Genomic DNA, 21,932 nt, shown 5'->3' with positions numbered 1-21,932 from the left:
AATTGTCTAATATCTGCCACTTGTGAACTACTTCTTTAAAATGTATACCCATTCTAAAGAATAATGGCATGAGGATCCACTTCATCCTTTTTTTCTTTATAGAAGCATACAAAGTGATATACACTTCATGCATTAATGTTTATGTCATTTTTTGAAGAAGAAATGTTGATCAGAGAAATGCAATCTTTGGTTAAGATACAGTATTGCTCATTCATACAGCTAATATTGAATACTCACTATATAAGTTGCTTCATCTAGAAAATAGTAGTAGCACAATTTACTCAATGATAGAAGCACAGACAATGATACTATGTAGTTGCATCCATAGTCAGAACATGAAAGACTCAACAGAGTCATATCATATGAGAAAGCACTCAGTGGATCATTTGAGTCGTATCTTTTTTTGAAAACAAAAATTGGTTCAACTACCACCTAACAAAACAGATCTGTTAAATAAGAGATACTAAGGCCACAAAACTCAAGACTTACTGCTTAATAATTGCATTCATTGGAATGTGCCAGATTAAGTAGTTGTAAGGACCATTGTTTCATTCACTGCTTCACAATCTATTTTTACACAAAACTAAAATGTCAATTTAAGAAAGAATAAACCTTGCAGTTCCATAAAGCTAGTATACGTTGGATGGACAATGTAAAATGGAAATGCATAAAAAAGAGGGTATGGATTGGCTTACATAAGCATCATATGCAATGTCCTAAAAAGAATAGTATTCAGAGCAACGTAAACACTGTAAGTACAAACTTTGTCATATATTAGAGTTAGGAAACTTGTCAAAGTAAGGCTCAGGAAACTGACATAAAAGTACAAATTAAAATTACAGTTTAATATGGCATAATGGACTTTTCTTGTATTAGACATGTTTGCATAATTAATTTTGTCAGCTCTGTGTAGCTGCGTCAGTTATTTATCATTTGCAACAAATTAATATTGTGCTGTGTCTATCATAGGCCACTGATCATTAACAAAATACAGCATAAATTAAGTGGAGTGACAATTACATGTTCACTTACTAATTCATTGACCAGGTATAACAGAATTCTTCCATGGAGACATGAATAAGTATAACAGGTTTACTTATGCTGTATAAGGAGTGCTACAGTAAAATATAGTAACTCAGATGATGATTCATAGCACAAGGTGTGGATCTCTGCCAAATTTTCAAGAATAGCTGCATTGCCTGCCCTATTCCATTAAAAAAATAAAACTAAGACAACCTGGTATTAATCAACAGGTTTTTTTTACTTACTAGTTCTAAAGGTATTATCATAATCAATCAAGAACTTCCTACCCCTAAGATCTATTGACTTGCTGAGAACAGTAAACAATACTGAACCTGAGCACAAATTTAATCTTAATCAGAGAAAATCTTCATAGGTTCTACAGAACATTTCTAGTGGGTACTTGTGATTTGAGCTCAGATAGCCTTCAAGTGGGAATTCTGAACACTCAAGGGAGAATCAATAGCTTCTCAGACTTGGTGCAGAAGCAAGTTTTAAAGCAATCCCATGATTATATTCAAATAACCATGTGTGATTTGTGTGTGCTTTCCTCACGAATGTCCCTGTGCATATAGTGCTTACTGATGAGGGGTCTATCGTGTTACCAAAGGCCAATGCAATATTTTGAAGCTATTTAGATCTTCAGACATTATTCCAATTCTAACGCCCACATACTTGCAACAGTAAAGTTGTTAACAGTGCTTACCACAAATAAGGTATGAAAATATGCAGATAATGCTTCATATAAAATAGGGATGAATACTTCCAAAGGCACTGCTATACACTCACAATCCAAGGTGTTTTGTTTTACAGATAACATAGAAGTGAACAAGATCTAATTACTAATATAAATTGATACAGTTTTCAAACCAGAACATGTTACGACAGAGCAATCCTAACTGTGGCCAGGGTACAGCAGGGTGGAACAAAACAGAAGAGTCACTACGACATCTGCACTTGGGCTGACAAGGGGGAGAAAGCAGGGATAGTAGTTTCCAACATTCTTGCTCCACTAGCTCCATGTTCATGTAGCTGAGAAGCCCAAATCAGGGTCCTTGCCATGAAATGGATCTGCTTTGGATTTAGCAGATCCATTGCTGACCCTGTTCTGCCCTGCTCTGTTGCACTTTCAGTGGGCACAATGGGGGACATTGTGACAGCAGAGCCCGGTGCCAGCTGATCCCAATAGAGGGAGCCCATCTTTTACCCCACCAGCAGTACAGATCAAGGGTTAGGATTGCTCTGGGAAAAATTACTGAATTGTGGTTATTGAAAACATTTAACAATTACATTCGGAATCACTTTCAAAATTTTAAAAGCAAAAAGTACAATCTTGTATCTTTCCAGATGATACTTTGGAAAAGGCAGCTTTCAAATCCTGATTGTAATATATGCCACTTATTTGTATTTACAGACTCTCCTCTTTTTTAGAGTTTAAAGTGCTTTTCATTGTATCTGTGAATAGTCACACAGCCATGGTATGAGACTGGCCTGGGCATTGCTGCTACTCCTGTGATGATGCTGGTGGCAGGATCATAACAAAGAATGGTATCTGTAGCTTCTCCATTTTCTCGCCTCCCACCAAGAATGTAGATTTTGCCATTACACACAGACATGCCACAGTTTTCCTGTTCATCAAATACATGAAGAAAATTGATAATTAAAACATTTATAGCCGTGATTATTAGTATGTTATGCTCATCCTGATGCACCCTAAAATAGATGTGCTAGGCTACTATTTCCTCAGCTCATCCTGATGCACCCTAAAATACAGTAAATGTGCTAGGCTACAATAAACTATTTCCTCAGTTTGGGCTTGGATTTGGGCAGCACAATAATTTTGTAGCATTTTGTTAATCTTGGCCCAATAGTTGAACATCTGTGGTGGATTCTATCTTTGGCCAACTGTGCTGGGAAAAGGCTAGATAAGTATCAAGTAAGTGATAAGTTTAAGAAAATGGATGCACAGTACTAGATAAGGAAAGAGAAATGATGGAATGATGGGAAGAGGAAAACAAAATTAAGATAAACAACTGGACTTCCGGTCGGTGCCAGCGCTTAATGGCGGTCCTACCTCCGAGCTCCGGAGAAGGATTGCTCCGCAAGTTCGGGTCTTACCCGCTACGGCGAGCGGGGGACCCCTAAAATCTCAGGCGCTGAAGCCTGAGAACAAGGAGATTCGGTGGGCACCTTTGCGCCCCCCCGGTACTGCGAAAGAGCCTTTTTAAAGGCTACGGAGCGGCATCGGGAGTGAGCGCGGTGCTGAGAGTCGTCACCCAGCCTGCGGAGTGAAGCCGCGTCGCCATAAGCGGAGAGCGCCGATTCCTTCCTGAAAGAAAATTTGGACTGAATTCCCGTGAGTAGGAACTGAAAACAATTGGGACCCTTCAAATTCTGAAAATCGGACTAAAAGCGGGGAGGTTAAATCAAGGAAGTCTCCCTCCCCCCGACTGCATGAAAGTGAAAGCAACGGAACTCTAAATCTGCATCCGTTGAAACTTGCTTTTATATAACTAAACCGGACACTCAGACCTTAGATCTCCCCTCTAGCTAGCAGGGCAGAGGGGAGGTGAAAGAGACTTTAGTAACTGCACGACCTATTCACAGTAAAAATCCTCTGCTGTCTCAGCTAACAAAAGTATGAAACGGTCTGCCTTTTAGGACAATAGGACACTGAACTGACTTTCTCCTGTAAAAGTGATACTGCGATACAAAGTTTATACAGTGCCTGGCTACAGTACATCACAAGATGAAACAGTATATATTGGGAAACCCTGGCAATTTGTAGCTACAAGCCTCCAGTTATACTTGCTTTAACTGTGTTAAAAAACTTTTTTTTTTTTTTTTACATCCTTGGATATTCTCCTTTGTCTTTGTACTTGGATATTTTATTTTTGGCCATTTTGATTTGCTCCCCCTAGAGGGTAAAGTAAAACTTGGCACAGCTTGGGACAGTGGAATTCTCCAACGGGGAATAGCTCCTGTGGGAAACGACCTTGACATGAGTGGCTCACAAGAAGAGATAGTTACAAGAGCCAAGACCAAGCAACAACAACAACAACAGCTGCAGCAACAGACAAAGAAAAGAGGCTCAATTTCAGGCGTAACTACTGGATCTGCAGGAACAACAGGACAAGAAAAAGGGACGGCTGTCTCTATGGATGCCGTGACAGAAGCCCTGCTTAAAATAAATCAATCTTTGGAGTCTCTGACAAAACAGACTTCAGAAAATACACAAAAATTAACAGAAATATCAGTAAGACTAAACCAGAATACAGAATCAATAAATAAATTGGTGGAGGAAAATGCTACCACGCGTAAAATTGCTGAAGATGCCAAAGCTACTGCTGAAGGGACACAAGAGAAATTAGAGCCGATCGCTAAGAAGGTTTATGAACACGACGCAACTTTGGCCTTGTGGGAGTTACAGAGAAAAGAGAGAAACTTAAAATTAAGATTGATTCCAGAGAATGAAAGAGACAATCTCGCGGAATATCTGACACGGGAGTTTGTTGACTGCTGGGATCTTGAAGAAGACGAATTTAAAATTACAACAGCTTTCAGACTGGGCAAAAAGCAGGACAGAAAGACCCCGAGAGATTGCCTGATTACATTTAGATCCAAGGACGAAAGAGACAAAATATTAGGACTACACTTTGAAAAGGCCTTGCAAATTGGAAATTCAGCTATACAGATCTTCAAAGATATTCCAAAATATATTCTGGACTTAAGAAACTTCTACAAGGATTTGGCTCTTCTGCTGAAGAAAAACTCTATCCGTTTTAGGTGGGAATTTCCACAAGGACTGTCATTTGATTACAGGGGAAAGAAGGTGAAGATAAAGACTATTCAAGACAAGGACAAATTTTTGGCAAGAAATCAGGAGGACCTACAGAAGGGGACAGTGGACGTACTTGCAGAACAGAGGAGAGTACTAGACATTTTGAATCTCTCGTTTGGACAAAAACCACCACCATCAGAAGAAGAGCAACAACTTGGAGCTGTTGGAGGAGCTTCAGAAAAATAATAAGATGGCTCTGCAATTCCTTAGTTGGAATTGTAATGGACTTAATGGGCCTCTGAAGAGAAGACAAGTGTTTCATATTTTGAACAGAGAACAACTGGACTTGATATGTCTACAAGAAACTCACATAACTAGAGCCCATAGAAGATTACTTATAAATAAAAGACTAGGACAAGAATTTATTGCATCAGATAAAGTTAAGAAAAGAGGAGTTGTAATATATGTGAAAGAGAAATGGGCCCCAAAAATGATATTTAAAGATGAACAAGGGAGATATTTGGCAGTGGAGATACAAGTACAAGGAGAAAAACTTTTAGTTGTGGGAATCTATGCACCAAATGAAGGTAAATCTGACTTCTTTAAGAGACTTCATGAAACTCTGATGGACTATCTGGATTACAATATGATAATCATGGGAGACATGAATGGTGTGGTCTCCACTAACATGGACAAGGCACAAAGACTAACAGTTAGCAAGGAAGGGAGACTTCCTAAGACTTTTTTCGAAATGACGGAAAACATGGATTTGATAGATATATGGAGAACAAGGAACCCTCTGGAGAGAGAGGGAACCTTTTTCTCTCAGGCAATGATGACCTGGACCAGAATCGATCAAATTTGGATTACTAGTGGTATGGCTCCAAAGGTTAAGAAGGTGGAAATCTGCCCAAAAACTTGCTCCGACCATAATGCCGTGAGGATGGAGATGAAACTTACAACAACTGGTCAATTCAGATGGAGAATGAATGACACCCTCTTTCGAGATAAGGAGATCCTTATGAAGGCCCAAAAAACCCTAAAAGACTATTTTGAAATAAATTTGAGGACCGACGTGGAAAAGAGAGTGATCTGGGACGCAAGTAAAGCAGTGATGAGAGGCTTCTTGATTCAACAAAATTCAATAAAGAGAAAAAAACAAAATGAGAAAAAAGAAAAGATTTTGGAAAAGATAAAGGAAGGAGAGAAAAAATTAAGAACAAAACCAAAGTCCCAGGAGATTCTAAGAGAGATCAAGTTATATCAAACACAATATATGGAATTGATGAACCAAGAGTTTGAATGGAAGATAAAACAAATGAAACAAAAGACATTTGAATCAGCAAATAAATGTGGCAAACTTCTGGCATGGCAATTGAAGAAAAGGCAGAAATTGAATACGGTTACAAGCCTAGAAGTGGATGGAAAGAATATATCCAAACCTAATGAAATTAGAAACTGTTTTTTGAGTTATTTTAAAAAGCTATATACTCAAGGTTCGCAAAATGAAGAAGATATAGACAAATTCCTTGATAAATATGGATTACAAAAAATCTCTCATCAAAGTAAGATGGATCTGAACCAGAGAATAACAGAACAAGAGATAGAGGCCGCCATTCAGAACATGCAACTGGGCAAATCTCCAGGACCTGATGGACTGACTTCTAGATATTACAAATCGTTGAAGGAATGGTTGACTCAACCATTAAAAGAAGTTTGTAATGAGATCCTTGAGGGAAAGAAGGCACCTGAATCGTGGAAAGAAGCATATATTTCACTCATACCAAAGACAGAGACTGAAAAGACTCAACTGAAGAACTACCGCCCAATATCACTACTTAATGTGGATTATAAAATTTTTGCAGATATTTTGGCAAAAAGATTTAAAAGAGTGTTGATGGAAAGGATCCATAAGAACCAAGCAGGCTTTCTCCCTAAAAGACACCTGGCAGACAATGTAAGGAATGTAATAGACATTTTGGAAAAGCTAGAGGTGAATATAAACACTAAAGCAGTATTGATTTTTGTGGATGCGGAGAAAGCCTTTGATAATATTTCTTGGAGCTTTATGATGAAGAACCTTCATGGGATGGGGGTAGGCCAAGGTTTTGAGAATGGTATGGCTGCAGTATATTCTGAACAAAAGGCTAAATTGATTGTAAACAACGTAGTAACTGAGGAACTTAAGATAGAAAAAGGAACACGACAGGGGTGCCCAATTTCCCCATTACTTTTTATTTCAGTTCTGGAGGTGTTGCTGAATATGATAAGGAATGACTAGCAGGTTAAAGGAGTGCAGGTCGGAGCTAAACATTACAAGTTAAGAGCGTTTGCAGATGACTTAGTACTGACTCTACAAGAGCCAATCACTAGTACGAAAAAGGTTTTAGAAATAATACAACAGTTTGGCCAGGTAGCTGGATTTAAGTTGAATAAACAAAAAACCAAAGTTTTAGGAAAAAACTTAACAGACATGGAAAAGGAGAAATTCCAAGAAGAGACAGGGCTGACAGTGGTTAAGAAGGTGAAATACCTAGGGGTTTATTTGACATCTAAAAATGTGAATTTGTATAAGGACAATTATGAAAAATGTTGGTCAGAAATCAAAAAAGATCTAGAAATATGGTCAAATTTGAAATTGTCAATGTTAGGCCGAATTGCGGTGATTAAAATGAATGTATTGCCTAGAATGCTATTCCTGTTTCAGACCTTGCAGATTCTTGACAAGATGGAATGTTTCAAGAGGTGGCAGAAAGATATTTCGAAATTTGTCTGGCAGGGCAAAAAGCCCAGAATTAAATTTAAAATATTGACAGATGCAAAAGAAAGAGGGGGTTTTGCCCTGCCGGACTTAAAATTGTACTATGAGGCAGCAGCTTTTTGCTGGCTGAAAGAATGGATGCTCCTCGAGAATACGGACATTTTGGATCTGGAGGGTTTTAACAATGCTTTTGGTTGGCATGCATATTTATGGTATGACAAAGCTACTAGTGCCTTTAAAAATCATATTGTTAGGAAAGCACTATATAATGTTTGGATAAGATATAAAGATCTGTTGGAAAACAAAACCCCTAGATGGGTGTCACCAGTGGAGGCTAAAGCAGTGAAGAAACTCAATATGGAGGTCGGATGGCCGAAGTATTGGGAAATTTTGGAACAGGATGGAGATAAGCTTAAACTACAAAGCCATGAGAAATTGAAACATAAAGTACAAAATTGGTTTCAATACCGTCAAATAATGGAGTTTTTTAAACAGGATAGGAAAATTGGCTTCCAGGTGGAAAAATCAAAACTAGAAACTGAGTTGTTAGAACCCAATACTAAGATTTTATCTAGAATGTATAACTTGTTGCTGAAATGGAGTACACAGGACGAAACAGTCAAATCGGTTATGATTAAGTGGCACAGGATGTTGGGCACAATATCATGTCAGCTGACTGGGAATGGGTATGGAACACCGGTATTAAATTCACGGCATGTAATGCCCTAAAGGAAAATATTATGAAAATGGCTTATAGGTGGTACATGACTCCAGTCAAGCTGGCAAAAATTTACCATTTGCCCGATAATAAATGTTGGAAATGTAGAGAGACTGAAGGTACCTTCTATCACCTCTGGTGGACGTGCCCGAAGATTAAGGCTTTCTGGGAAATGATCTATAATGAAATGAAAAAGGTACTTAAATGTACTTTTCCTAAAAAGCCAGAGGCCTTTCTCTTGGGCATTGTCGGCCAATTGGTGTCAAAAGGGGATAGAACTTTTTTCATGTATGCCATAACAGCAGCAAGAATACTCATCGCGAAGTATTGGAAGACACAAGATCTACCCACTCTGGAAGAATGGCAGATGAAAGTGATGGACTATATGACATTGGCTGAGATGACAGGCAGAATCCGCGACCAACGAAAGGAGACGGTGGAAGAAGAATGGAGAAAATTTAAAAGCTACCTTAAGGACTATTATAAACTTAATGAATGTTAAAGTGTTGTGGTTTTCAGAGACAAAGGGATACAGTGATATAAGGTCAGAATATAGAGAAGACTAAGATGACAGAGGTTGGAAGTAACAATTGGGAGTTGCTAAAAATTTGGACATTGGGATGCAGAAAGGGGGGGGGAGGGGAAGTCCAAGAAAAGAGGTTTATGAAAATATGGTATGAAACTATACGTGTATGTTTGTCTTTTTAAGTGTTTGTATGTTATTTAAAAACTTTGTAAAACCAATAAAAATTTTATAAAAAAAAAAGATAAACAACTGGCAGCAAATGAGGAAATATGCTGAAACATTTGAAAAGGAGTACAAGCAGAAGAGCTGTGAGTTGTCTTAAGTACTAGGTAGAAGAACACTTTGGAAAGAATGGAAAACTACAAAACAACAGACAACAATGATATTAGGTACTACACAAAACAGATGAGAGGAAAAACAGGAGTAAAAATATAGGATAAGCAGAGGAAGGTACCCCCCCAGAATAAGCTTATTTATGGGTTTTATAAATGGGGTGGCAAAAGTATTGTAGCAAAATGATAAACCGTTTTCTAGCAGTAGGTTTTGTGTGATTCTACTAAGTGTTAGGCATTCTGTTGTACGCCAGAGTTTTCCAAACTGTTGCAACGTTAGTGTGTTGGCTGCAGTGTGTGTGTTTGTGTGGGGCAAGTGCTCTCTGTGCTGATCCTAGGACCGGAAAGGGGTTAGTTTAACCTCTGGTTAGCTAGTAAAACTGAATTACTGTGTCGTGATATGATGCATGTCTAAAAAGTGTTTCACCAAAATGAAAAGTTTGGAAAGCTCTACTGTATGCAATGAGCCATTCATCAGATTCAGACCAAGAAACATTAGCATCAGCCTGTTTGATTGCTTCTTAGGGTATAGGAGTCCAAGGTGAATTTTTGACTGACAAGTATAAAGCAGCACCTAAAATAGCATGTGCATTGTTGTCTAAAATGAAATCATGGTATTCTGTAAAGGAGTATCCTGACCCATAGTTGTACTGGTGTGGTCTGTCAGTGAATTCCACCCATTATTCAGTTCTAAAATTCTGTACATTACATGTTCATTTCTCACTAGTTCAATATGGCTTAAACTAGGTCACTTCCAGAAGACCTGTTTATTCAGCTTTCATCTTGATATGTTTCCCCACCACTTTCCTTATTGCACTTTCACCACATTTGGGGGGAGAGTGGGGGGGGGGAGGTTTGTTGCAAAAAACCTGTGCAACCTGGTATAGGAGTGAATCCACTCCAAAACAGCAACAGTATGAAAGCGTCCCCAGCTTAATTTCATTTGGGGATTGCTTGAACTGTTTTCAAATATTGTATTGTTAGATGCTTTGAAGAAACCTTTTCACGAGGCTGTGGACCGGGGGAGAAAGTTAGCTTTTGTCAGCCTCATTAGATGTGCTTTTATCTGGATCTAACACAATGTGTTTAGAATTTTGATAAATACAATGTACAAAGGAGCAACTTTGCTAGTTCTTTGTTGTTACCTGTCGACTGAATGTATTCTGCACGTGCATCCAATAATCTTCAACTGGATCATAACAATAAATTGCCTTTGTGAGCCCTCCCGCAACATAGATGAGATTGTTTAGTGATACAGCTGTTATACATCTCTTTGCAATGGGGATTGTTGCACGGAGTAGCCAAGAATTAGTATCAGGATCGTAAGACTGAACCTGAAAAGTAACAAACACATTTTACTTTCAAAGCTCCTCTAGTCTAACTTGATATGGTTTCAGCTTCCCCAAGTTGTTAATACTGATTGAAGGATATCTTTAAATGGCTGAGCAAGTCAACTGTGTAATTGCAAATTATCAAAGAACTTTTCATGCCAACCCAATTAGCAAGCGAGACTCGATAAGAACTTCATGTCATGGGACAAAACATTAGTAATGCAACTGTTTTATATAATAATTCCTTCCAATAGTAAAATTCTGTTGCTCCATGCCAATCACTTTGAAGACAAGCCAGGGCAACCCACAAACAAAAATGAGGTTTCACCATTCCTGGGGGAATATGAAACATTAAAATTACCCCATCCCACCCCATTGCAAAGCGTCAAAAATTTCCCTAACACAATAAGAAAGGCAGAGGACTCAGCACTCATGCATACCTCATGCCACTTATTGACCATTTGTTTTTTGTCAGCCCATCCTGTGCCAGTTCAGATACTCTCCTCTAAGCTTGGATGAAAGGCAATGGAACCCCCTCCAGAGATGCCAAGCAAGGCGGGGCTCTAAAATAACTTTGGTGGTCCTGTGCCTATCGGTTTGGCAGTAAAATCAGGCCACCCACAACAATGTAGCAATTTCTGCAAACCTAGGGGACTTGTTAGGTATTATTATTTAACACATTACAAAAAAGAGAAGATAACCTCCTCGCCAAACAGCCTGATAAGGACTGCATACTAAGAGCTGCCTTGTCTCCAGGAACAATGGAAATACTGGCTGTGGGTGGTGGTTCAAAACCCTAGTTTACACAAGCCTGGATGCAGGGATTAGGGGTGTTGGAATACATATTATAAAGCAAGGTTTTAGGAGATGAGGAATGATAAACCTCATTCCTTCCCACTACAAAGCAATAAAATGCTCAGGAAAGGGAAGCCCACTCTGCAAACTGAATGCCTGAGCTCTATATAGCACAGCATGGAAAAGCTTTAGGAGGGTGGATAAATATTAACATGGGGATCTAATTATTCAGGTTGGATATAAATAGGGCAGTGTTCTCTATGAACATGGTGATATGTAATGGGGTTTTGTTGTTGTTGATAACTTTACAGTTATAAGCATGGGTGTAGGCAGGATTTTTGTTATTGGGGGGCAGGACTTTGTTGAGGGGCCAGAAGTTTTGTTAGGGGGCCAGAACTGTCGTGATTGGTCAGTAAGTTAAGTATTTCTATTGTTTTACTTGATCTAGGGGGGCAGCTACCCCTTCCTGCCCCCCTTGGCTTTGCCCATGGTTATAAGTAATTTCGCTGTCAGTCCTGTTCACCATGTGATATTAACCCCCTGCCCCCACAAGTATCTATTTTCCTTTTATGTCTCCTGAAGGCTCCCCACCCAAAACACAGAACAGAACTATGAGGCTCCTGTTTCAGGTTTGCTGGAGCCTAGAACAGGAGTTGGGAATATCTTGCAACATGTTATTGTAGGTTCTCGCTGGTTTTCAGTTACTAGTAATTTTTATATATTATTCATTTTGAATGTTACTAAAATAGAGAAAAGAAAGTGAATACAATTACCCAACCTTATCAGAGCATGTGTTGTCATCAGGACCTCCACCTATCACAAACAGTTTGCCCACGCAGCTGGTAACTGCTGGAGAACTCACTGCTTCTTTAAGAGATGCTACCTCTGTCCATCGATTGGAAAATGAGTCATAACATTCTACGCTGCTCAGTCGGCTTTGTCCGTCGTATCCTCCAACCACATATACCTTTAAAAGTAAAGAGAGAATCTTGCCAGAATATGCTTACTGCTTGGCTACCTAGGTGTGGCATTACACAAAGCCTCAATGTTTTCATCTTTGACCCAATGAGTTGTGAAAATGTATTTATGTATTTTAGGAACGACCCCTCCCCTCCTGCAGCTTAAGAAAAGGGAGTTAACACAGTTACAAATTCACATACACCAAAAAGCATGGATATTGGAAATTAAGGCTCCTTCCTGAATTTCCACACTGTGTGAACTGTAAAAATAATATACAGTCTCACATATTGTGCATGCTTACAACTGAGGCTTCCTAAACAAACTATTTTATTTAGCCATTTTCTTTAATTATGGTTTTTTTACTGGCAAAATGTGTAGTTCTATATAGTACAGACTAAAAATCAGAATTGAGGTGACATCCATTTCAATTTTAAAAGTGGTGCAATGAATTCAGATAATGCAGTCTGATTTCTAGATATTTGTTGTGCATTTCAACCATGTTATTAGATAATAACAAATATCTCTTACTTTACCAAGAAGAACAGCCATCTTATGACGCCATCTCCCTTTATTTAGAGAGGCAACTCTGATCCAAATGTTAAGCTGAGAATTATAAATCCACACATCACGGCTGTTGATTCTTCCACCTCATTTGAAAGAAAAGACAAGACAGGAATTTGGCTGTTATTAAACAAAGGGTTTGCTCCATTGTGCCCAGTTGTTGACCCCCCCCCAAAAGCCATATCATGATAAAAGTACATTTCTGAAAATAAAGTTCACAACAATCCAATGTATGAAAACACTTCCTAGAATTCTTTTCCACTGGGCAATTAAAGCAATACCTCTTTTCACCGATGTAGTTTTTTCTGGAGTAGTTTACACTTCGGATGCTGTGTCTGTTTACCTAGCTGGGGGAAACTTGTGCTCAGGGGTAAAGTGCATTTCACATATCACTTAGCTGTGGTAATGTAAATCACATCTTCGAATGCTATCCAAAAGTGGGTGCCTAAGTAATTTGTGCATTCACGTTTCAGTGCTTCTGACAATGTGCAAAAGTAGCACTAAGTCCACTTCTCCATTTCCCACAAGACTTCCATAAACTGATAATAGTATTCTCACCACAGTACTTTTGTGCGTAATATAAATTGTTTACCTGAAACAAGGATATCATTCCTCAAAGCACAAACTGCATACTCAGACTTTGTAAATTCTGGTAATTTAGCCAGTGATTTCCACTCTCCTGTCATGGGGTCGTAACATTCTGTATAGGGCAAATTAAATCCCCCAACTCTTTCGCAGCCTCCAACAACAACTATCACTTCAGAATAGCCAGTTGACCTAGAAACAGAAAAACCAAAGTAGTTTATTGAAAAACCTAATAAATAAACCAGAATCTGAAAGTTACAATATCTGGAAGTTAACCGGGGGTGGGGTTTGAAGAAAACATGAAAAACAAAAGTCAATTCATCTGTCCTTAATTTATTGAAAGTAGTAAATATTTTTTTCGCATTCTTAGAACATTTTTTTAAAATTTCCAAAATAAATAAATAAATCCACAAGTTTACTAAAACAAAGTCTTGTGGCACCTTAAAGAGTAACAAATCCACTAGATACTAGCTTTAATGGACCAGAGTTCACATGAAGCAGGAAAAGTTATCCCTAGTCTATAGGCACATACTATAGAAATCCAGACATGCTTAAAAAGCTGCAATTCAAAGCCAATTATTTGGAGAAAAGCCCCACTGGACTTAATTCTGAGTAGGCATAAGAAACTGCCTTGCACTGACTCAGACCAGTCTATCTAATTTAGTACAGTGGAACTTTGGTTCTCATATGGCTTAGTTGACGAACAAATTGGCTCCCAAATGCCGAAAACCCGGAAGTAAGTGTTCCGGTGTTCAAACGTTTTTCGGAAGCTGAAAGTCCAACGTGGCTTCCGCTTGAGTGCAGGAAGCTCCTGCAGCCAATCGGAAACTGCACCTTGGTTTTCAGGAGTTGAATGAACTTCTGGAACTGATTAAGTTCAAGAACCATGGTTCCACTGTACTATCTGCACTGAATGGCAGCAGCACTCCAGGGTTTCAGGCAGGGGTCTCTTCCAGCCCTACCTGGCAATTGGACCCAGGACCTTCTAAATACAAAGCAGATGTTCTACCATTGAGCCCTCCCCCAAATCCCAACATGGTTAGGATTGCACTGTAAGTCACATTTTCAGGGGGTATCATGTTTCTCTGTTTCAGTAAAAAAAAAACTAGCCTTCAGAAACTTTCAAGACATAACTGAAGTAACTGAAATATAAAGCACTCAAATGTGTTTAACATTTCTTGCGTGGTAGTGATGTACTCCCTCCCGCACACTCTGTCTCATATTGTTCCTTAATTTTTCAACACAAAGAAGCCTAAAGATAAAAAGCAAATCACATCTTTATTGAGGTGATACAAAATACAGAATGTTAACTGATCAATTGGTTAAATGTTTTTTAATAGACTGAATGTTTCAAACAAAAGCTATCACTATAATGAATAATTTATTCAGGAATGTAACAACAACAAAAATCAACCCAGCCCTCTCACCTTCGTGGCCGAGTTCTTGGGGACATCATTTCGTTTCCAAGTACGTGGTACCGTCTTGCTTCATGCAGCAGCTGATAGCAGTCAGGAGAGTTTTGGATCAACTGGTCCACTTCCACTGTCTGAACAAAGTAGTTGGGGTGTAACAAGGGCAATCTCACATGTGTGAGAATTTCCTGTAGCACTGAGCGTCTGAGTTCAACAGCCCGATAAACCCAGCGCATAACGGCTTCAAAAACCATTTCTTCTTTACCAATTACCAGTTCATCGCTGCAAATATAATCAATGAGTTCATCTTTTCCAAGTTCAAGAAATTCTTCATGCTGGGCCACATCCTCAAAATTCTGCAGTGCAAAATTTCTGCATTTGGTAAATAGTGTTTTCAGTGAATGTGTATCGGCAAAACGCTGGATTCCTAGGCAGTTGCAAGGATCCAGTTGCTCTTCCAGGAACTTAGCGCAAGCATCACGCAGAACACTTATCTGGAAGAGACTTGATGTTTCAAAGAGGTACTGCACATTATCTGTTGTGATTTTAACCTTGCCTGTATACACATATTGTAAAAAACAATCCATAGCTTCCGCAAAAATTCCATTGATTTCTACCAACATCTCCCTGCTTTCTCGGTGATCGTTGCAAAACATAGCTCGGAAGTAGCTGCTGCATGCTGAAAGAACAGCTCGATGACAAGGAAATTCCCTGCCTTCAACACAGATTATTACATCTGTGAACAAGCGGCTGTCGCGAAATTCATTGAAGATTTGCAGTATGCTTTCAGCATGGGATGAGCCCGAAGAGAAATCAAAGAACTCGTGGCCTGATAAAGACTTTGGGTCCATTTCAAAAACTTTACGCTTCGTGACCGGGGATTCCTGAGCTCGGCTCTCCCCTCTGTTCAATCTGCGTCCCAACATTATTAGTACCATTGTTATATCAACTCTTTATAATAGCATGGAGAAAATATTGATGAGTGTCGTCTTTTGGGTGCTAAAGATAAAAAATAATTTCAAAGTATTAGTTTAAATTGCAAATGCCATCAATTACATTATGATAGTAACCAGGTTTGGTTCTCTAAACATCCGGCTCCAAGATGTCATGCATATAACATCACTGAGTCACAATGCAAGGACATCTGAATGTCCTTATGAGTGAAGTGCCACCCATATACCAGCTATGCTCATGTTTCATACTGAACTTTTCAGTCCTATACCATGAAGGACCTTGAAAGAGAAAGAGGCTAAAGCTTCACCAACCACTACGCTTGCTGACTGCAACCTCATTCCCACAACCATCAAAGCATAAAGTCAAGGGAAAGAGCACTCATAACCCACCAAGGGAGGTTAGGAATCACTCTGAAGAGCATCTGCACATTTTGTTTCAGAGCTTTCTTTCTAGGAGGGTCAGAGACTGTTTTTAAAATGTAAGTTTAGAATCTGGGGCCCCTATTGGCTGAATAATCAATATCCTGGGAGAACATAATGCAACGAAGATGCTTGGGGCCCCAGAGAAAACCCTAGCACACCTGAAAAACACGTTAAGCAGCTTGACCGGCCAGGTTACTTGAATACCTCACCTGGGGCTTTGGATAACCTCCTACATCATACCATGGATCCAGTCTCTTCCCCTTCACCCACCAGGAACTAATATGAACACAGACCCAGTGTAAGAAACAGAGTAAGTGGAGGAGTGCTTGCTTGGCTACAAGTAGACTTGACCGTAACTCTAGTTGGGAACATGGATCTAGTTGGGAGGATGAGGCAACAGGTGTATCTTGTAGTTCAGCTAGTGTACAGCAAAGGGAGGATTTGGCTGTATTTGTATAAACCCTTTCGGTCCCTGAAAACATCTGCATCTCTCTTGGGCAGCCTTATTTTTAGCTCCGACCTTCCTTGTCTTAGCTTTTGTCTACAGTCAAAACTTTGCTTAAAAAATAAAGGATGGTATTCAACTAACTGGTTCTATCAGTGCAACAATTTACACTTGTACAACCAAATTCCCCCCTGAATATATTAGTTATGCATGCATGCATTATCTCACACAAATCAACGGACTGAATTTACCAGGTGTGTTTCCAATCTCTAGAGGCATATGACTCCTGCAGAGAGAACCAACTCACTTCGGTCTTGTCCACTTTAGATAAATATACATAAGTTGCTAGCATTCAAGCTGTCTCTTTAATTTAAATAGCACTTACAGTTTCATTGCTTTTGCTCAATCACACCCATATTTAATACTAGACATAAAAAGTCATCTTAAAACCATTTGATTGTTATTCTAGACATTAAATGTTTAATATGTGATTCAGAGACTCAATAGTTAAGCCATTATAGCAATAAATATATTTGTACAGCATTTTAGAACAAAGTGATTCACATCTACTATATCAATAATCTTTACAACAACCTGGAGGAAGTGTATAGATGGTTTTGGGTGGGGTCATACTCCCCCTGAAGCAGTAGGTTCACAGTTTAGAGTATTCTTAGATATACAGGTAGCTGTAGTATATTTTTATTTAGTTCTTCAGTCGTACTTTCTTCTGGATAAGCGGAGTCTGGCCCTAGCTAAGTTTGTTTCCGAGCTAGTTAGTTCCAAGTTGGATTTCTGTAATGCATTTTCTTTGGAAATAACCTTGAAGACAGTTTGGAAACTCCAATTGGTGCAAAATGTGGTTGCCAGATTCCCCTGGAGTCAGTAGACTGGAGTATATACAGTTCACCTACCAGTTTTGCTGTTTGTCAGTTTGCCTCCAGCCTCAATTTAAGGTACTTGTTTTTCTCATTAAATCCCAAGTGTCTGGGGCCTAGGGTATTTTTGGGAATCATCTCCTCCCATGTGAATCTCTCCAGGAACTTTATTCTGTCTCTGTGACTGTTCCTACTGTCCTCCCATCAACAGACATGAAGCAGGTGGCGATGAGAAATATGGCCTCTTTTGCTAAGGCACCCAAATTTAGGATGACCTCCCAAGAGAGGCACATGTACATGTCCTCTTCATCTATTTTTTTGGCAGACTTTGAAAACCATCTAGTTCCAGACCGCCTTAGTATAGGGCCACCTTTAAATGTACTTTTGTTCTACTCCTGCTTTTAAATATTCCTGGCTGTTTTAGTATTTTAGGTTATTAATAAGTTGGTTTTTTTTACCGTGATGACTGTATCTGCATTTTGTATACTACACTTTGATACTGGTGTTGCTGCTGGGGACCACTTTGCATATAGGTGCCAACACTGGAGGCTGTCTGATTGGCAGTGACTCATGATGGGGGTCAATTCAGAAGTGGTTCCTTGTTTGTGGAGTGCCCCCTCTGGGTAGGTGTGTCTCCCTTCCTCATTACTGACTTTTAGGAGGAAGTTAAAAATATTCCTGTTTACCCAGTCATTTAATGGCTGAAAGCACTGTTCCTGACAACCCTGAGATCACTGTTGAATGATCTGACGTGTTTAAAAGGTATTTTTTAAAGTTGTTTTGTTGTGATGTATTTGCTGCCCTGGAGAAAGGGTGAGATAGAGAGTAAATAAGAAAATAAGATCAGTAATATAGGTAAGTATGATTATTCTCATATTACAGATGGAGGGCTCTGGAGAGAGCATTCAGGTCTTGCTTGCAGGTTTCCCATAAGCATCTGGCAGACCACTGTGAAAGCAGAAAAGTGAACTAGATGGGACTTCGGTATGACCTAGCAGGGCTGTTCTTATGCCTTTAAGAGAAAAGAATGGTTCACCTAAGGCCATCAAAACGATTCCATGGCTAAAGTAAGGTTTTAGGTCATGGTTTGCAGTTCAGTCTTTTTACTATCTCCTTAGCTCTTTGTAAATACAGTGTAAATATAGCTTGACCTTTCCTGACAACAGTTCTGAGTAGGTGAGGCTGAACTGTAACTTATGCACAGCTGTAACAAATTTCTTATAATTAACCTGAGATCAAGTAAAATAACAGAAACTGGACACTGATATTGACTTCTTTAAGACCCAATATGCCTAACTGTATTTCCTTGTGTTCACCTAATGTTACCTATGTACCTCCCTCACTTCACCGTATTCTACTCCCTTTGTGCCCCACCACCCCAGGGCTGAAATCTGAGAATGTAAATACTACCAGGAAATCGTAAAGTTCCATAAAATGTTCTCTTTGGACAGATACGATCAACTAATAATTCTGCTTAACTCGCCAGTGAAATGCAAGTCAATGTCAACATTATGATGCTACTTATTAGCCAGTTGCAAAGGTTCACCTCTTTCCATTCCAGATAATTCCCTTAAAACCTTTGGTGGACGTGCCCAAAGATTAAGGCTTTCTGGGAAATGATATATAACGAAATGAAAAAGGTACTTAAATGTACTTTCTCTAAGAAACCAGAGGCCTTTCTCTTGGGCATTGTCGGCCAATTGGTGCCAAAGAAAGATAGAACTTTTTTTATGTACGCTACCACAGCAGCAAGAGTACTTATCGCAAAGCATTGGAAGACTCAAGATCTACCCACTCTGGAAGAATGGCAGATGAAGGTGATAGACTATATGGGACTGGCGGAATCCTTGACCAGGGGAAAGAGACGGCGGATGAAGATTGGAAGAAATTTAAAATTTATCTTAAGAAATATTGTAAAATTGAGGAATGTTAAAATGTCGAGGTTTTAGGGAAAAAAGGGGATTACAGCTGTAAAAGATCAAGTAAAAGAAACGAATAAGGGAAAAATTTGATAAAACCATGGGCTAGGATTTGCTGAAATAAGCTTGGAAATTGGGATGTAAAAAGGGGAGGTATGGGGAAGTCGGTGAAGTAAGGTTTAAGAAAAAAGGATATGAAATTATACATGTTTGTTTCTGTGTTTGTTTGTTTGTTTGTTTGTATTGTGTATTGTTTGTGTCTATAAAAACTGTGAAAAACCAATAAAAATTTTATATTAAAAAACAACAACAGATAATTCCCTTAAAACATAGAAAAAGACAGCAGAGCCAAAGTACCTGACAAATAGTGCCTGACAACATTTTCCTCTTTCCTTTCCAGATCATCTTGAAATTACACAAGTCTCCTTCCACCCTTTACGGTGTGTGTGTGTTTTGTTTGCTCTGTAAAAAGAAAAGTCACTATGGCTAACACTCGTCATTCTTCTGGGATTTCGTTATTTCCCATTCTACTGAGGCGAGGTATGCTTTGCTGCGAGACCCGCTTTGGGATTCCTGCATCAACGGGCCCTATGAAGAACATGTAAACAGCCCAGTATTAACTGAGCGGGAGGAAAGGTGTTCATTTGACTTAAGTCACATTCGAACTGTGTTATGTGAGAAATCAAACTCTTCGGGTAAAAGCATGCGCGTGACTGAAAGGCAGGCGTCACTTCAAAGCACTTGAGGCAAAATAACGGCCTTCTCGCGTCAACCTGAAGCGAGCGTCCGGTTCCAGCCGTTATACAAGCGGCCTCGGCTCGAACCCGAGCAACGCCTCGGCCCCGCGCGCGCACGCGATAACATCCTCCAGTTCACCTTCACCCTGAACAGCCCTAGAGGCAAGCCCCGCCCCCACCTTTTATGTCCAATTAGAAAGTGCGACTCTCCCAGCGCTCCCCCCCCCGCCTTTCTCTCCTCCAGCTGTCCCGAAGAAGGGAGCGGAGAACCAACCATAACGCGCTAGGGGATGGTCACCCGGTCCCTATTATATTTTGGGCCTCAGACGACTCCGCCTCCCGACGCTTCTTCGCGGTTCGGGTCCTAAGCCAAAGCGTCAGAGCGGCATTTCCACTTCCTCACAAAGGCCTGCGTGTTCCAACGGCTCCTTGCGAGGCCTCGCTCCCCCCTCCTGAAAAAGTGGTCTGGTCCAGAGGAACTGGCAGCCAACGCAGCCTCTTCGCCAAGTACCTCAAGGGCGGGGGGAGCTCCAGCTACTAGGATTCACCCCAATGGGAATATGATGCGCCAGCGAAGACGGGAGTGCACGAAGCAGCCTGTTCCCATAAGCATAAAACAGCCACCAAATTTAGACCAGGGTGACCGTCCATATCAAAACGAAGGAACATTGAAAAGATGGGGGGGGGGGGAGGAGGAGGAATGGAACACTTTCCAGATGCTCGCGAGATTGATCCAGATCTGTCAACATTCTCTGACCAATCCAGCTTTCTAGTGCCGGCCTGAAACACAAATGCCTGGCCAATAGATGTCCAACTGGGTGGACTGTTTAGAGGAGAGAGGAAAAAAGTAGGGAGGAGAGGAAAAATTCCACTCGAAATCCTTGGGTGCCGAAGCACGAAGCCTTCCTTAAGAGGCCTCGCAACTTCACAATTCGAAATCAAGAACTTGCAGTATTGCTCCCCCTCGCCCAACGGCAGTGCAAATCCGGAATTTACGTGTCCTTAAGTACCGACCTAGGAAAGAGGCGAGCTCTCCCCCCCCCCTCCGCCAGGCGCCACGCACATTGTTTTCCACCTCCAGCTGAACTCTACTTCCTTTCTCTGCGCACCAACAAGGCGCTCGACAGTATTAACGGCGTTATGCTTCGCTGCGTGTTCAATACTAGCCAGGAGGATAAAGAAGGAAATTGCGCCAGGGCAAATTATCTCTGCCCTGCCTACACAACAACGGCTAGACATTGCAATATTAACGGCATTTTCTCTCCCTTACAAATCTGACACAACTGATCCCAAAACAGAACACCATAGCAGAATCCAGACACAATTTAATCTTCGCTGAAATTCATTTCATACGAAGTTTCCGAGAAAAGCCGGACTGGGGTGGGGTGAAAAGATAAATGTTAAGGGAGGACATATTTTCTGTTTGTAATAATTACTGTAAGGGGAGTTACCACGAGCCCTGCATTCGAACCCATTACGATTGTAGGTATTATTATGGTTGTGCACCTCCTGAAGCTTCTTTTCGAATGGAAATAACTCCTGCGCCGGCCACCGGACCCCAATTATACTTTTGGCCTCCTGCAACTTAGCCGCTGAGTTTAGCCAAGCCATTTACCTGTCAATCACAGTTTTCTGCCGATCAGAAGGAGCCGCGCAACGGCTCCGGGTCTCCTCCGCTCTCGCGCTCTCTCTTTTTGTCTGCTTCAAGTTCGAGCTCAACTCAAAACAAAGGAGACCCCGAAACATGTGACCTCCCAGAGCCAAAACACATGATGTCACGGATCTGCCGGCCAATGAG

General features: G+C 40.2%; 1 protein-coding gene across 2 annotated transcripts; it reads right to left on the bottom strand.

The window, feature by feature from the left end:
- Positions 1-824: 824 nt before the first annotated feature.
- KLHL24 (kelch like family member 24) lies at positions 825-21,900 on the bottom strand. Of its 2 annotated transcripts, none has more exons than XM_082225322.1 (7): positions 21,750-21,900; positions 14,798-15,781; positions 13,378-13,562; positions 12,753-12,871; positions 12,043-12,231; positions 10,284-10,472; positions 825-2,648 (listed from the first exon to the last, which is right to left on the bottom strand). In XM_082225322.1, the coding sequence occupies exons 2-7, from the start codon at positions 15,718-15,720 to the stop codon at positions 2,448-2,450; spliced, it is 1,806 nt and encodes a 601-aa protein (XP_082081448.1). In that variant the 5' UTR covers positions 15,721-15,781; positions 21,750-21,900; the 3' UTR covers positions 825-2,447. The 2 variants fall into 2 exon arrangements, with proteins under 2 accessions (XP_082081448.1, XP_082081449.1); XM_082225323.1 differs by lacking the exon at positions 21,750-21,900 and adding an exon at positions 19,755-20,264.
- Between the last annotated feature and the right edge of the window lie 32 nt (positions 21,901-21,932).

The sequence above is a fragment of the Podarcis vaucheri genome (assembly GCF_965113315.1).
Source record: "Podarcis vaucheri genome assembly, chromosome: 5".
Classification (NCBI taxonomy): Eukaryota; Metazoa; Chordata; class Lepidosauria; order Squamata; family Lacertidae; genus Podarcis; species Podarcis vaucheri.
Note: the sequence above shows the minus strand (reverse complement) of the source record. Positions and strands in the feature narration are given on the sequence as shown.

Bases quoted from the DNA above. Each gene is read 5' to 3' on its own strand.
- KLHL24 (XM_082225322.1), bottom strand. From the start codon at position 15,720: ATGGTACTAATAATGTTGGGACGCAGATTGAACAGAGGGGAGAGCCGA. The intron at 13,563-14,797 runs GTGAGAGGGCTG...TTCTGTTTCTAG, and splicing joins CCAAGAACTCGGCCACGAAG to GTCAACTGGCTATTCTGAAG. The intron at 2,649-10,283 runs GTAACAACAAAG...TTTGATGAACAG, and splicing joins AGAATACATTCAGTCGACAG to GAAAACTGTGGCATGTCTGT.